The following is a 12,905-nucleotide window of genomic DNA, read 5'->3' as shown; positions in this document are numbered from 1 at the left end:
ATGTGGCTGGAATTCCAAAGCCAGAATGAACAAAAAACTATCCTACATCCGTATGGGCAATGTTTTCCCATGCCTCGCAAATATTTTGTATGCTAATGCATTTCAACTACCACAAATTCCCACATTTTTTCCTATGATTGTAGCATCCGATAAATTTGTGACCACAAATCAAGCGTTGACAATCTATACACTGCATAGAGAACCAGAGTAAATATTCAAACGGATAGTATTTGCGATATAAACGCCGTATTTGTGGCCATTTTTGCGTGTTTTAATGTTGTACGCAATGTTTGTGAGAATTTGTGATACTTTTAGTTGTGTTTTAAATGCAGAATGAGGTCAATTAATATTAATCGAATTCTATAGCCCTTCAGCTATGTATGAACTTTGGCTTCATGCTCACTCAATAAATAATTCTTGCATCATTATTGTACGATTATTGATTTTTAATGTTCTGCTCAATGTTTTCAATATATATAGATCGGTATTGTGTAGCAGCAAGTTAAGCCTCAGTTACAATTCCCGTGCGAGAGAAAAAAATTGAAAATTTCAAATAAGTTTTTTTTGCCTCGAAAATAATTTGAATTATTGCCGTAGAATATTCAATCAAAAATGTTGTGAAAATTTTACTTAAATCTATCAATCTAAAGTAGCTGCAACTGTTGTTTCTACTGCTGCTTCTGCTGCTGCTTTGTACACTCACCTTGTAAAGCTTGAAACTTATTCGAGAATCTAGTGATAAATGATTTATCTCGAGGCTCGAGGCAAAAATTTCCATTTTCTTTATTCTCTTAGCATTATTACATATTTTGTCTCAACTATTTAAGAAATAGAATGACTTTGGGATTTGTGATTGACCAAAAAATGTTTTAAAAAATCGATTAAATTGATTCAATTGTGGCAATGTGTCCAAAAAGCATATTTTCAATATCGCATAAGACAAGTATCTCCCTATTATCGTACAATATTTGCTTTCGAACGCTTCACAGACATTATGTCATTCTGAATCAACGTCCCGTCGTACACATAAAGAAAAGCAGCATAACAGAATATTCGCATCGCTTGCTTGCATTCGTTTTTTCCTATGTGTGCGGCGGAACTTTGATTTAGTATAGGATAATGCGGCAGTGTGTATTAAGCGTCCGCTAGGAAATATCGCACGATATTAGATATCTATCTATCTTGAAAATATGCATTTTGGACACATTGAATCGTACTATTTTTTCACTGGCAACTTCAATGATGTGCACCTTTTTCGATGAGCATTTTTTCTATATGTTCCTCACCTAAAATGATTGAAATGGATCAAAATATCCTCAATTGTTCTATATGTGGTGAAAATAAATAGAAAATCTATGAAATTACCATTCGGCGCAACGAAATCAAGCGGCATTTTGCCAAATTTACTCTTAGCATTTACGTTGGCCCCATTATCAATGAGAACTTTTACAACATCACCCAGTCCTGCATTAGAAATTCATAAATATTATTCCAAATCTAGTTCATGTTACATGAACATTAAAAAAATGATAATAAAATCATTGCGACAATTACCCTGTGCCACGGCATAATGAATCGGAGTCATTTGTCCATTTGAAAAATCGATGGCATCAATATGGGCTCCATGTTTGATAAGAACTTCAGTGACCTTCGCTCTACCTACATTGGACGACAATCGTAACTTTTATTAGGATTTTCAAAAACAAATAAAATATCACATAATTACTATTGCTGGCGGCCTTGTGAAGTACGGATGTTCCACTCCTGTCTATAGCATTGACATTGGCACCATGCTCTATTAAGATTCTGGCAACATCGGGCACACCTGATTTTGTCAAGAATGAATGAAAATGAAAAAGAAATATTTGAAGAAAAAAAAAAAACAATAATGAAATGGCATGTATTTACCCAATAAGGCAACTCTATGAAGCGGCGTAGTCCCACTATAATCCTCAGCATTAACATTCGCACCGTACTTTATGAGAACATTGGTAACGTTCGCATCAACTGGATGATTGAACAAATTTAATATTTGAGCTTCGACATAGAAAAAAACTGTAAACAATTACCATTCCAACCCACTTCATGAAGTGGAGTCCCTCCATCACTATCTTTGACGTTAACCAAAGCTCCGTGTTGGATGAGATATTTGACAACATCCGCATGGCCTAAAATGTGATGACATTGATTTTGCCATAAATAAGAAATTAATTTGAATGTTCATGTAAATGCACATACAAAATATGCAAACCATTGTAAGCAGCTACATTTCTCACACGACACGGTTGTGTGGAAAACTAATATTATTGTTCTACTGTCACTTACCCTTCTCTGCAGCAAAATGAAGAGGTGTCTGCTGGGTATCATCATCTCTATCGTTGACATTTGAGCCATGATCAATCAGAGTTTCAATAACATTCAAATTACCTGTTCAATTAAATTCAATAAGCTGTTATATAATGGTGGATAATATAACTATCGCAACTTTAATGTTATTAAAGCATTTTCATTCAGACCTTAATTAAATTCAATCTTGATGAACACAAATTGATATGTGAGAAATTCATTATAATAGAATTACGTCTCTTATATATAAGTTTAAATTACTTGGATCTTTACTTAAGATCATTTGCTATCAAAAACATCATAGATCTTGAACAAACACTTTGGATGATCTTGATAACAATGTGTCCAAGACTCATAGAAACAGTATCACATAAGGCAGTTATCGCAAAAATATCGCTCCATAACTTCCTGCTTGTGTTGCCGCAGTTTGAATAGCCTTCGTACTTTGCACATGTAACGAAACGAACGCAAGCGTGCGTCGTAAAACAAAAGCTATTCAAGTATCGTATTCTGCGGCACCACATGCAGAAAATTATCGAGCGATAATTATGCGATAACTGCCTTATGCGATACTGTTTCTATGCGTTTTGGACACAATGAAATAGAATAAATTTCCTCACATTCGTAAGGTGAACTTCTCTACACTATTTCTTCTAGTTTTTCCATGTCTGTTTATCTAATTCCTTATTTTATGTCTTAATCAAACCACAACTTTTCATGCTTTTCATGCTTCATGCATTAAAATGAGTGAAGAATCATATTTTAAACGGGCAATTCCAATACTCACTTTTCTATAATTTCGAACATAGCAAATTTGTTACCGTATTTTTGTTTACCACGCACCTACCCTATGACCTTAACAAAACGCTGGATTCACATTTTTTGGAGTTCAAAAATCGAAAAAACGGGTTTTTAAGGTATCTTAAAATCTAAGGCGATCTCAATACGTTTCTCACACGACACGGTTGTGTAGAAAACTAATATTATTGTTCTACTGTCACTTACCCATCTCTGCAGCAAAATGAATTGGAGATTGTCCATCGTCAAATCGAGCATTTAGATCTATTCCTTGTTGAATTAAACGCATGGTTTCACTTACATTACCTAGAGTGTTTTTTTTTTTGGCTCAAAATTTAAAACAGTCTCAACAAATTCAAGGTATAATTTTTAACACACCTTTCTCAATTGCGGTACGCAACAGGAACAGATTCATTCTGGATGAGTAGAAAATTAAAGGAAAAATCGTCAAAATCATACTAGTTTGAGTTTATTAGTTTCAACTCACCGATCTTGCTGAGCAACTGGTATTGTGGATGCAGAAATAAAACCGAATGCAAAAACGGTGATCACGAACCACGACATCATTTTAATCATTTTATATCTCAAAATTTTTCCGATATAGAAAATACAAGTCGATACTTATTTCGTTTATGAAAACTTTATTATTCAAGTAAAAGATAAGTCTTGTCACAAAACAGTTTTTGATCCATACGACAAATGAACCGTTGCGACAAACAAATTCCCTCAGAATATTTTAGTTTCAAAGTGCAACATAATTTTTTTTTTTTTTATATAGAGTTTACAACAACAACTCCATATGAAAAAAAAAACTTTATGTTGCACTTTAAAACTAAAATATTCTGAGGGAATTTGTTTGTCGCAATGGTTCAAATTGAATTGGAACTATTTCTAATTTCAAAATAACATCGATATTGTGTTTTTCCCCTTCTTCACTTACGAATTTAAAAAATTTCAATTGGAATTTTGAATGCAAATTATTGACAAAAAAAAAGTATGTAACTGAAATAATGTATACATCCTTACTAAATCATTCAGATTCAAAACGCCTTTTATACTAATTTTCATTTCCCGGAAGGAATCGTTTTTTTTCCTACGCATTTTTCAGAGCATTGAAGCAGCTGGCTGTGTAGCGCTTCTGGTGAACAGATCTGTTCAACAGCAGCTGTTGGTTGCGTGCATATTCGCTGTGATGCGCGGTCATTCATTCAACGATTCTGACACATAGTGTTTGTCTCTTGCATTCACACAAAAAACAGAAAGAGAAGCGTATACAACACACGAGACACGAACGGCAGCTATGTGTGTGCACGCGCGCGTCGCTTACGATGTGTCTCGTGTGTTGTATATGCTTCTCTGTCTGTTTCTTCCCAAATTCTGTCTGTTTCCGTGTGAATGTAAGAGACAAACACTATGGGTCAGAATCGTTGAATGAACGACGGCGCGTCACAGCGAATATGCACGCAACCAACAGCTGCTGTTGAACAGATCTATTCATTGGTAGCGCCACATAGCCAGCTGCTTCAATGCTCTGATTTTTTTTAAATTATTTAAAGTTAAATACTTGATATTTATAATTTTTATAAAAATTACTGCGTCTTAGTATGTACATTGTACAGTACCTTGCAAAAGTTTGGTGTTTCCATATGAAATTGTATTGTTGCCACGTTTTTTCTCCATATTTCACCCAAATTCAGTGTCCAATATGAAAACCTACTCCAATTCTGACCGAATGGAAGATTTTTAATGTGAAATTTGGCCGGCGTATGGTTTTTTTTGGGAAACTGTCATATGCGGCGGCCAAAATTGATTTTTTGAATAGGCCACCAGGTTCAAAAGTTATTTGCATCACTGGATAGGATGTCAAAGTAAAAAATGAAAAACATATTTGGCATAAAGTATCAAAATCATCCAGCATTTAACCAAGTAACCAAGATAAATCCGTTATAAAATGTTGATCAAAAGCATGGGCTGGCCAAATCTCATCTTCAAAAAAATTTCATACGGTTTATAACTAAATTTGGGCTGAATAACTCAAAACATATAGCAAACATACATTTCATATAGAAAGACCAAATTTTTGCGCGGTAGTGTAGAGAAAATATATCAAATTCCGGTGTAAACAGGATGTCAAACATTGAAATATTTCTGGAATATTATCAAATTTATTGTGAACAATTTCTTGAAAAAAATTGTCGTAAATGCGATTTGACGCACTTCCCGCGGAAGAAAACAACAATATATGATATATTTTTTCTAGCAATTACAGCGCAATACAGTTCAGAAACCAGGAATGACGAAATTACATATTTTGATGTGTGATAATGGAGATTTAAAATTATATTTGGTACGCTTATTAAATAACATAAAATTATGATGATTATTATCATCATGCATGATGCATACAAACTATTTGTCGAAATTGACAGATTCGCTTGCAGCACAGTAGTGTTTGCCACTGTCTAAAATTAATATACCTACACTCTTATCGATGACAAAAAAAAATGTATTCAACTACTTTCTCAGAGGATCCTCCAACTCAATTTAATCATTCACTTCGAGCTCAGCACCATGTAGCACCCGTTTGGATACGGGCTTGTCATAATGAGTTTCAGTTGAAAATGGAATGCGACCAGGCCAAATGGGGAAGTTTAGATGATCATAGGTGTTCTTAGGCACGACGTCTTGGTTGAGTATTTCATCGTAAAAATTACTGACATCATCTGATGAAGATAATGATGAAGACCCTTCGTATATGGTACTCTTGGTCATGCGAAATTCTATGGTTTCTTTATTTCTATCGGACAATACGATTGGCTTTTTATTCTTATTTATCGGGTATTGCATGAATCTATGGCCACGACAAATGAAATAGTCGACCATAAACATGATAACTGTGATGCCCAATACAAAAATCACATATATCATCCAGCCAGTATTTGTATCTGGAAATGTTGATGCAACTGAATCAAAAGAATTAACAATTACGTTCAATTTATGTTCTTAAATGTAAAAGATTAACCCTATATATTAAATCACACACCTTTTATCTCGGTACCACTTTCATTCGGTTTGCTATGCACATTTCCAATCAATCCACCATTTTTGCCGTAATAGTTTTTTGGTTCACAATTTCCGTACACAATCTGTTCATCGTTCTTCAGTTGAAAAGCCAAATTCTTCAGATCTTCACATGAAAATTGATTATTCATTATTGAAATTTTGGCTGCACTCGCAGTTGAGTGGAATAATCCATCAATGTTAATCAAATTATTGCCATCTAAGTAAATTTCCTTTAAATCTGGACTTTTTATATAGGACAAATCGATTTCTTGCAGATTGTTGAAAGAAATGTTGAGTACTTCAAGGCCAGTCAATCGTTCGAATGGCTCAAAATCGATGTTCATTGCGTGTTGAATGTTTCCAGATAGGTCTAGCTGGAGAAGCGATGATCCGAATAGTTTGATCAAGTCAAATGCGTTCGATATATTGCAGTAAGCCGCTCGAAATACTTTCAATTGCCACACATTCTTCATGTTGAAATCGGTATTTTCCAATCGATTGTAAGAAATGTCAAGTGCCTCCAATGAGATGTTTTCAAACATGTTTATATTTTGGATTCTAAGATTGGTATTGCTCAAATTCAAAACTTTTACATTGTTTAAATGTTCGGCCATCGATGCATTCAGATGTCCGACATTATTGTCGGATAAATTCACATTGACAATTGATGGGCTTAAGTATTGAATAAGTTCTTGTGCATTTTCCAGATGATTTCTTTCGATATTTAAATGGGTTAAATGTTGAAACACCTTCAACTTGGATGAATTATCAAATTTTCTGATTTTATTCCGAGAAATATCAAGTTTTTCCAATTTATTTAAGTGAGACAAACTGTTGAAATCGAATTTTTCCAAACCAGTATCGCCGATATTTAAATTTGTTAAATTGATAAATGGATGAAAGGCGGCAGAGTCCAATTGTCCAATGTGATTCCCATTCAAATTCAGTTTTTTAAGCGATGCGGTTAAACAAATCAACAGATCACCGACATTTTCAATTTGTTTGCGATTTAAATCCAATTCGGTGACCAGTTTAAAACTCTGTTGTTTGCAATGCAATGCAATATTAAGGCGGGAGGTGGGAAAGACGGCATTGGTGTCAATATCTGGGTTGATATGGATTATGTTCTGATAAAAGGATCGGTCAAAGCATTTCATATTAAAATCAATACTTTCCCACGATAAATACACGGCAGTTCTCATTCCCAACTTGATAAAATCACATCCAGCGTTGAACGGGTTATTTCGCAATACGATTTGTTTCAAACGTGTATTTTTCATAAATGTCTCTCTATGAAGTATGGCAATGTTATTGTTGGATAAGTCGATGTGGAACAGTTGTGTTAGATCCTTGAATGTACGACCGTCAATGTATTTAATTTGATTGTAAGACAAATCGATTAAAGTTAAATTCGGTAATCCATTAAAGAATGACGATGAAATGGTACGTATTTCATTGTGTGAGGCAATGAGTTCGCTTAGAGTTGCATGTTTTAATACAGTTGATGTTGTATTGAATTCAGAATTCGAAATGTTCAATCTGGATAGAAATGGATGATGTTCTATCACATTGTTGATTTCGTCCAATGTACAACAACACAAATTTAACTTGGTTTGATTCGAATTTATCACTTCATTTGAACATGTTTTTGATAACACTTTTGTTATTTGCCCACTTCCTGTTAAGCTATTCAACGAACTCGGCGTGGTTACTGGATATTCCTGCATTGCTGCACCGAAACATATTAGCAAATATGATGAAAATACTAAAATATGCATCGCACTTCTTTTCACTTCGATTTTCTATTATATATCGATATTACAGTTTTTTTGAAATTCGCTGATTTTTTTTTGTTCTTTGATTGTTCATTTATTGTGTACAATACAAGACTACTGACCAAGACTACTTGAATTGATTTAATTCAAAAAACATTTCTCTCCCCAACAATGATTCCTTTGATGGACACCAATCTTTTTCTCACAACCCATATCTTGAACGGACAATTTCAAACTGTTCAAACCATCATGGAACTGGAATTCAGCTAAATTCAGATAATTTTTTTTTGCATCAACTGCCAAAATGCCAAGCTAATGGAACAAAGATAAAGTAAAACAAGACCGCAGATCGTCGCTTCGCTCCTCTCTGCGTTCTTTTTGCGTTGTTTAAAATGGTTTTTTTTTTAACGTTAATTTGATTTTCCCATCAAATTATTCATTCAAGCACTACATGGAATGTAGTTTCAATCGAAGTATACATTTCTGTATTTTATGAAAATTATTGTAATCAAAATCAATAATGTTTGACCCGGACAAAAAGTTCATTAGATAAATCTTTCACTAAATTGCCGTACTTTGAAAAAATTAAATATGGAAGAGAAACATTAAAAAATTTGGTTATAAATCATATGGATATATAAATAAATATTAATATATATTAATTAAATAAATTATGGTATAATTAATTATTTTATTTTGGTTTTGGGAACGATAATGTGAGCGTGGATTGTACATTAGTTCACATTGAGAATTAAAATAATATTAAAAAATTTTTTTGAGTTATCTCAAACATGAATTACATGAACATGACATTATTATATTTTTGTAATTAGGCGTAATTGCTTTATTTCAAATTAGAACTTTGGATAGAAAGAAGAGTTAATTTTCGGTCCAAAAATAAGGCCTAAAGAGTCTTAAAAATTTCTTGGGAAAAAAAAACAAATGCAATAGCCTATATTCCATGTATTCTACATTCCATGTAGTGCTAATAAAAATGTAGATCAGTTTTCAATTACAGACGACTTCCCGAGGAAAAAAAAACGATAAAAATTAATCGTTGCCAAAAAAGTACACTCATGCCATGCCGATTGTGTGGAATTCTTATTTTATAAATTTGTGACTAACTCGCTAGAGATTTTTCGATAAAGTGCACTTAAGTTTCTTTAAGTGGAAAAAATGAAACGAAGATTTGATTTAAACATTCAATTACAACATCAATTCAGAAGCATTGCATCGAATTCAATGGGCATGAATGGGTAGTTTTTTTTTCTGTTGTCTGCTCATTAATTGACAATTTTATTGAAAACAAGCAATATGATCTAATCGTTGGTCACCATAAACCCAATGGCAATGATCTTATACGTCTCTTATATTACGTTCGCGGTAACATGTTCACTTAATGGATGTATGAATGACATAACACATTCATTATATAGATATAATAATCATGCATTAAAACGGAGCAGACACTTATCCTTTTAACGCATACTCAAAAGCTATCGCTGACTCATTCGCTGAAAACAGAATTAAAACGCGCTGTTTATCAGCGCCTTAAACAGACGTTTGCCATTTGTCTTACTGTTTTCTTTTTTCATTAACGAACAGAGTTCAAGAATGGCAATTGAAAAATAAATGTTTATTGCTATCTACAGGAGCGAAAATGAATTAAATTGTGTCGTTTGAATATCACACTAAAAAATGTGCTTTGGTCTATATTTTTTTTCCTAAGCAAAGATCAACTGCTCGGGCATTTGTGATGAAGGTAATCGAATTCCCCGCCTAAACGATTTTCTATCTGAGTAACTAGTTATTATGTTTTGGCCGATTGGGATGAACCAACTGGGTAAGCTGTAATATTATCAAAAAGCACACCGAATCAACTTAAATGCGTCAAAGTGTTGGAGTATCAGTGATATGGAATGGAATCTGAGGCGATTTCAAAGTAAAAGAACGATAGCTTTCCGAAGAAAAAAAAATTATGTGACCTATTTTTGTTGAAGTACGAAATATTTGGTTGAAAAAAAAGAAGCAATCATTTTATTGAATTTTTCATTGTAGTAATGTTGCAGGAACTTCTTAGCTTCCATCTAGACTTTCATCATATAAAAACACGTTGCAAAAACATTTTGGCAACATATTTACAACTTGTGTTATTCAAGTTGCATTTCGGTTTTTGAAATGTTGTATAAACCTAAGAGTAACGAATAAAATTCTATTTTGCGTTTCAATGTCGAACAATATTTCTTTGAATGCCAGCACATTTTTGAACAATTCTCTACGTTTTTTTCTATAATTTCCATTCTTTTTGATCCCACGACAGTTTCAATGAAATTAGTTCGGTTTTTTTTTTTTGGATTACCATTTTTCCTTGGAATTTTCAATTTCAAATTTTGCTTAATTCATTTCGACATTTCCTTTATTTGGCTATTTCTGTATTTAAGTCTTTATGGGTCCATTCGACAGCTTGAGCTCGTTTGTGAATGACCAAACTTAATTCAGTCTTTGTCATTTCAAATTTCGTCCATCGGAAAATCGCTTCCTCAACATAAATCGTAACCTTGCATGCACCAGCCAATCCTTTTCCACTCTTAGTTCAATGCCAGCAGATCGATGACACCTATAACTTCGTTGAAATGGGCACTTTCTTCTAGATAATCGACTTTAATTTCCTTCACCTTCGGAGCATGTCGCATGAATGGCATAATGATGTCAGTGCTACCGACATCAAAGTAAACTCGTTCACAAGATTCTTTGCCACAGAGTCCACGTCCACATTCTGTAAATCAAAATTAAAACCATTCTCAATGTATAGTTCTCGCAAATCGAGCATCGGTGGCATTTGTTAATCCTCTGCCTAACTTGACACTGAACAAACTTAGTTTATCCATTCCACGTATCAATGTGATTCGATCCATGTCTGCTTGACCACGGACGAAAGAAAGGAGCAGATGCAATCGCTTGTGGATACCTTGTTCGTATAATTGATTAAGTAAACTGTAAACCACATCAAGCTCGGTATAGTCCCGAATGTAAACGCTTAAACGGTCGATTTTAATGTTTGATCCCAAAAAGCAGTTGCAATTTGCGTGAAGAGTTACCGAGTCGACGGATGTTTGAATGTTTGGATTAGATTGGAGAAATATTCTCAGCTCTGTCATATCGGTATCCAGTAACGTAAATTGTAACCCATTTTTATGTGTTCAATCGACAGATACTGATGCAGTAGCCATTCATATCCTTTGCCTGTTTTTGGCCCATGGACCGAGGTAGTAACGGATGAATATTTCAAATTTGTACACCACTTAAGAATCGATTCGTAAACCTTGGTTACTCCAATGAGCTCCAATCTTTGCAACTGAGCCGAAATTCCTGTCAATTTATCAATCTTTTTTCCAGTCATCTTGCCCACATCGACTGTAGCCTCTTGGATCATTTTCACTTTGATCGGGTCAAGTTGTCGAATTTCATCGAAATTGTCTTTTTTAATCGTAATGATGCCGAAGCCAATTTTCACTGCTGGATAACGCGTTTTGATGAAGCAGTCGACGACTTGTTTCAGTCGTTTGCACGTTTGGCGAAGCAAAAGCAAATTACGTATTGACAGCCACTCAAAAAACTCCTCAAAACAGTCGATGTCCAATTTGAGAATAGCAGCTGCAATATTTCGAATTTGACTTTGGCCCGCCGTTAAATTCTCCATTCTCTGATTGGAAATTCCGTTCAACTTCACTTCTCTTGTCACTCATTTTTGATCTCAACACTATTCGTCTTCATTTCTAAAAATTATGGAGAGAAAAACAAACAAAAATTTTAATCAATTTGAAAAATCATCGAAATCCAATGGGCCAACAAAAATGTTAATGTTCCAGTTTCAAATTGAGACTCTTCGATATTGAATTGTTTCAGTTCATTTATTATTTTGCATTGATTAACGTGTGACTTGTGTTTGGATCATGTTCGACAGTTATTGTGATAAGCGAACAAAATAAGAACTCATTCACATTTACACACACAGAATTCTACATAACAAACGATTCTCACTACACTTCTTGACACACAGAGGTCAATGTATGCGTTCTTATTTTGTGTGTGTGATTTGCATGCAAATTCCATGATGCAATTGTTTTGTTATTGTTGTTGTTGTTGTTTAAGACCGAGAATTCTGATTTGCGATTCACACACTTCAACGAAGATGCAAATACATAATTTAAATGATAAGCAAGTACACTGAAAGATACCTTACCTCAAAATGAATGGAATTGTCAATTTTTCAGATGATTTGTTTTTACGTTTGTTATGGATATTTGATACTTTGATATAGACCGTATGCAGAATTGGCATTCAATTGATAACAGAATGCCGTACCGACTGAAGTTTGTGTGCTTTCACAACAAGTGATGACAGATTCAATTTGACAATCGATGGCAGATACAATTCAATTGTGTTGGCGCTAAAAAACTTCGAACGGTTGCTGGATGAACGATTTGAAACATTCAGAAATGTTGAATATCCATTGTTATTTGAATTTGTTTCACATTATTCTTCTTATAGCCTAGATGACTAACACTGTGCATTGAATTCGCAAGGTTTGATAACCGTTGATAACTGTCTGCCATCATTTTTAATTGTTGATAAAACCACATTTACAAACGCCGGTATTTCTCTTCAGCCGAATGAATCATTCAAAGTGAAACCACGAGAGATAACACGTACATTGTACGTTACACAATTTCACTTGTCGCAATTCATTATCAATTCAAGTGTTTGTTTTGTGTGTTCATTCTTCATCTATTGTGTTTATTCGCCCGGTTCACGCAGCGGGTTGTTTCCTATTAATTGCGAACGTACGCAGCTGGTAGAACTTCCGCAAATCGACTTACATGGCCCTAGTGGCGCAGTTGGTTAGCGCGCGGTACTTATAAG

The 12,905-nt window shown here is 34.1% G+C and overlaps 2 protein-coding genes across 3 annotated transcripts; both read right to left on the bottom strand.

Moving 5' to 3' along the window:
* Nucleotides 1-743: 743 nt before the first annotated feature.
* Nucleotides 744-4,169, bottom strand: LOC129570334 (ankyrin repeat, PH and SEC7 domain containing protein secG-like). Of its 2 annotated transcripts, none has more exons than XM_055449897.1 (11): nt 4,085-4,169; nt 3,632-3,783; nt 3,523-3,560; nt 3,352-3,450; nt 2,326-2,427; nt 2,070-2,168; nt 1,909-2,007; nt 1,727-1,825; nt 1,555-1,659; nt 1,366-1,464; nt 744-1,286 (listed from the first exon to the last, which is right to left on the bottom strand). In XM_055449897.1, exons 2-11 carry the CDS (start codon nt 3,718-3,720, stop codon nt 1,237-1,239), a joined length of 879 nt encoding a protein of 292 aa, XP_055305872.1. In that variant the 5' UTR covers nt 3,721-3,783; nt 4,085-4,169; the 3' UTR covers nt 744-1,236. The 2 variants fall into 2 exon arrangements, with proteins under 2 accessions (XP_055305872.1, XP_055305871.1); XM_055449896.1 differs by having other exon boundaries at nt 1,062-1,286; nt 3,632-3,727; nt 4,085-4,129.
* Nucleotides 4,170-4,728: 559 nt separating this feature from the next.
* Nucleotides 4,729-7,970, bottom strand: LOC129570328 (toll-like receptor Tollo). Its single transcript, XM_055449889.1, has 2 exons — nt 6,188-7,970; nt 4,729-6,107 (listed from the first exon to the last, which is right to left on the bottom strand). Exons 1-2 carry the CDS (start codon nt 7,932-7,934, stop codon nt 5,689-5,691), a joined length of 2,166 nt encoding a protein of 721 aa, XP_055305864.1. The 5' UTR covers nt 7,935-7,970; the 3' UTR covers nt 4,729-5,688.
* Nucleotides 7,971-12,905: the final 4,935 nt, after the last annotated feature.

Source organism: Sitodiplosis mosellana, unplaced genomic scaffold (assembly GCF_009176505.1).
Source record: "Sitodiplosis mosellana isolate CC-2019 unplaced genomic scaffold, AAFC_SMos_1.0 Smas_scaffold_52, whole genome shotgun sequence".
NCBI lineage: Eukaryota > Metazoa > Arthropoda > Insecta > Diptera > Cecidomyiidae > Sitodiplosis > Sitodiplosis mosellana.
The sequence above is the reverse complement of the archived record's forward strand: the minus strand, read 5'-3'. Positions and strand labels throughout refer to the sequence as shown.

Coding starts and splice junctions, on each gene's coding strand:
- LOC129570334 (XM_055449897.1), bottom strand. CDS start 3,720: ATGATTAAAATGATGTCGTGGTTCGTGATCACCGTTTTTGCATTCGGT. Junction 2,428..3,351: donor TCATTTTGCTGCAGAGATGG/GTAAGTGACAGT, acceptor TTAATTGAACAG/GTAATTTGAATGTTATTGAA. Junction 1,660..1,726: donor TCACAAGGCCGCCAGCAATA/GTAATTATGTGA, acceptor CGTCCAATGTAG/GTAGAGCGAAGGTCACTGAA.
- LOC129570328 (XM_055449889.1), bottom strand. CDS start 7,934: ATGCAGGAATATCCAGTAACCACGCCGAGTTCGTTGAATAGCTTAACA. Junction 6,108..6,187: donor AAGTGGTACCGAGATAAAAG/GTGTGTGATTTA, acceptor CTTTTGATTCAG/TTGCATCAACATTTCCAGAT.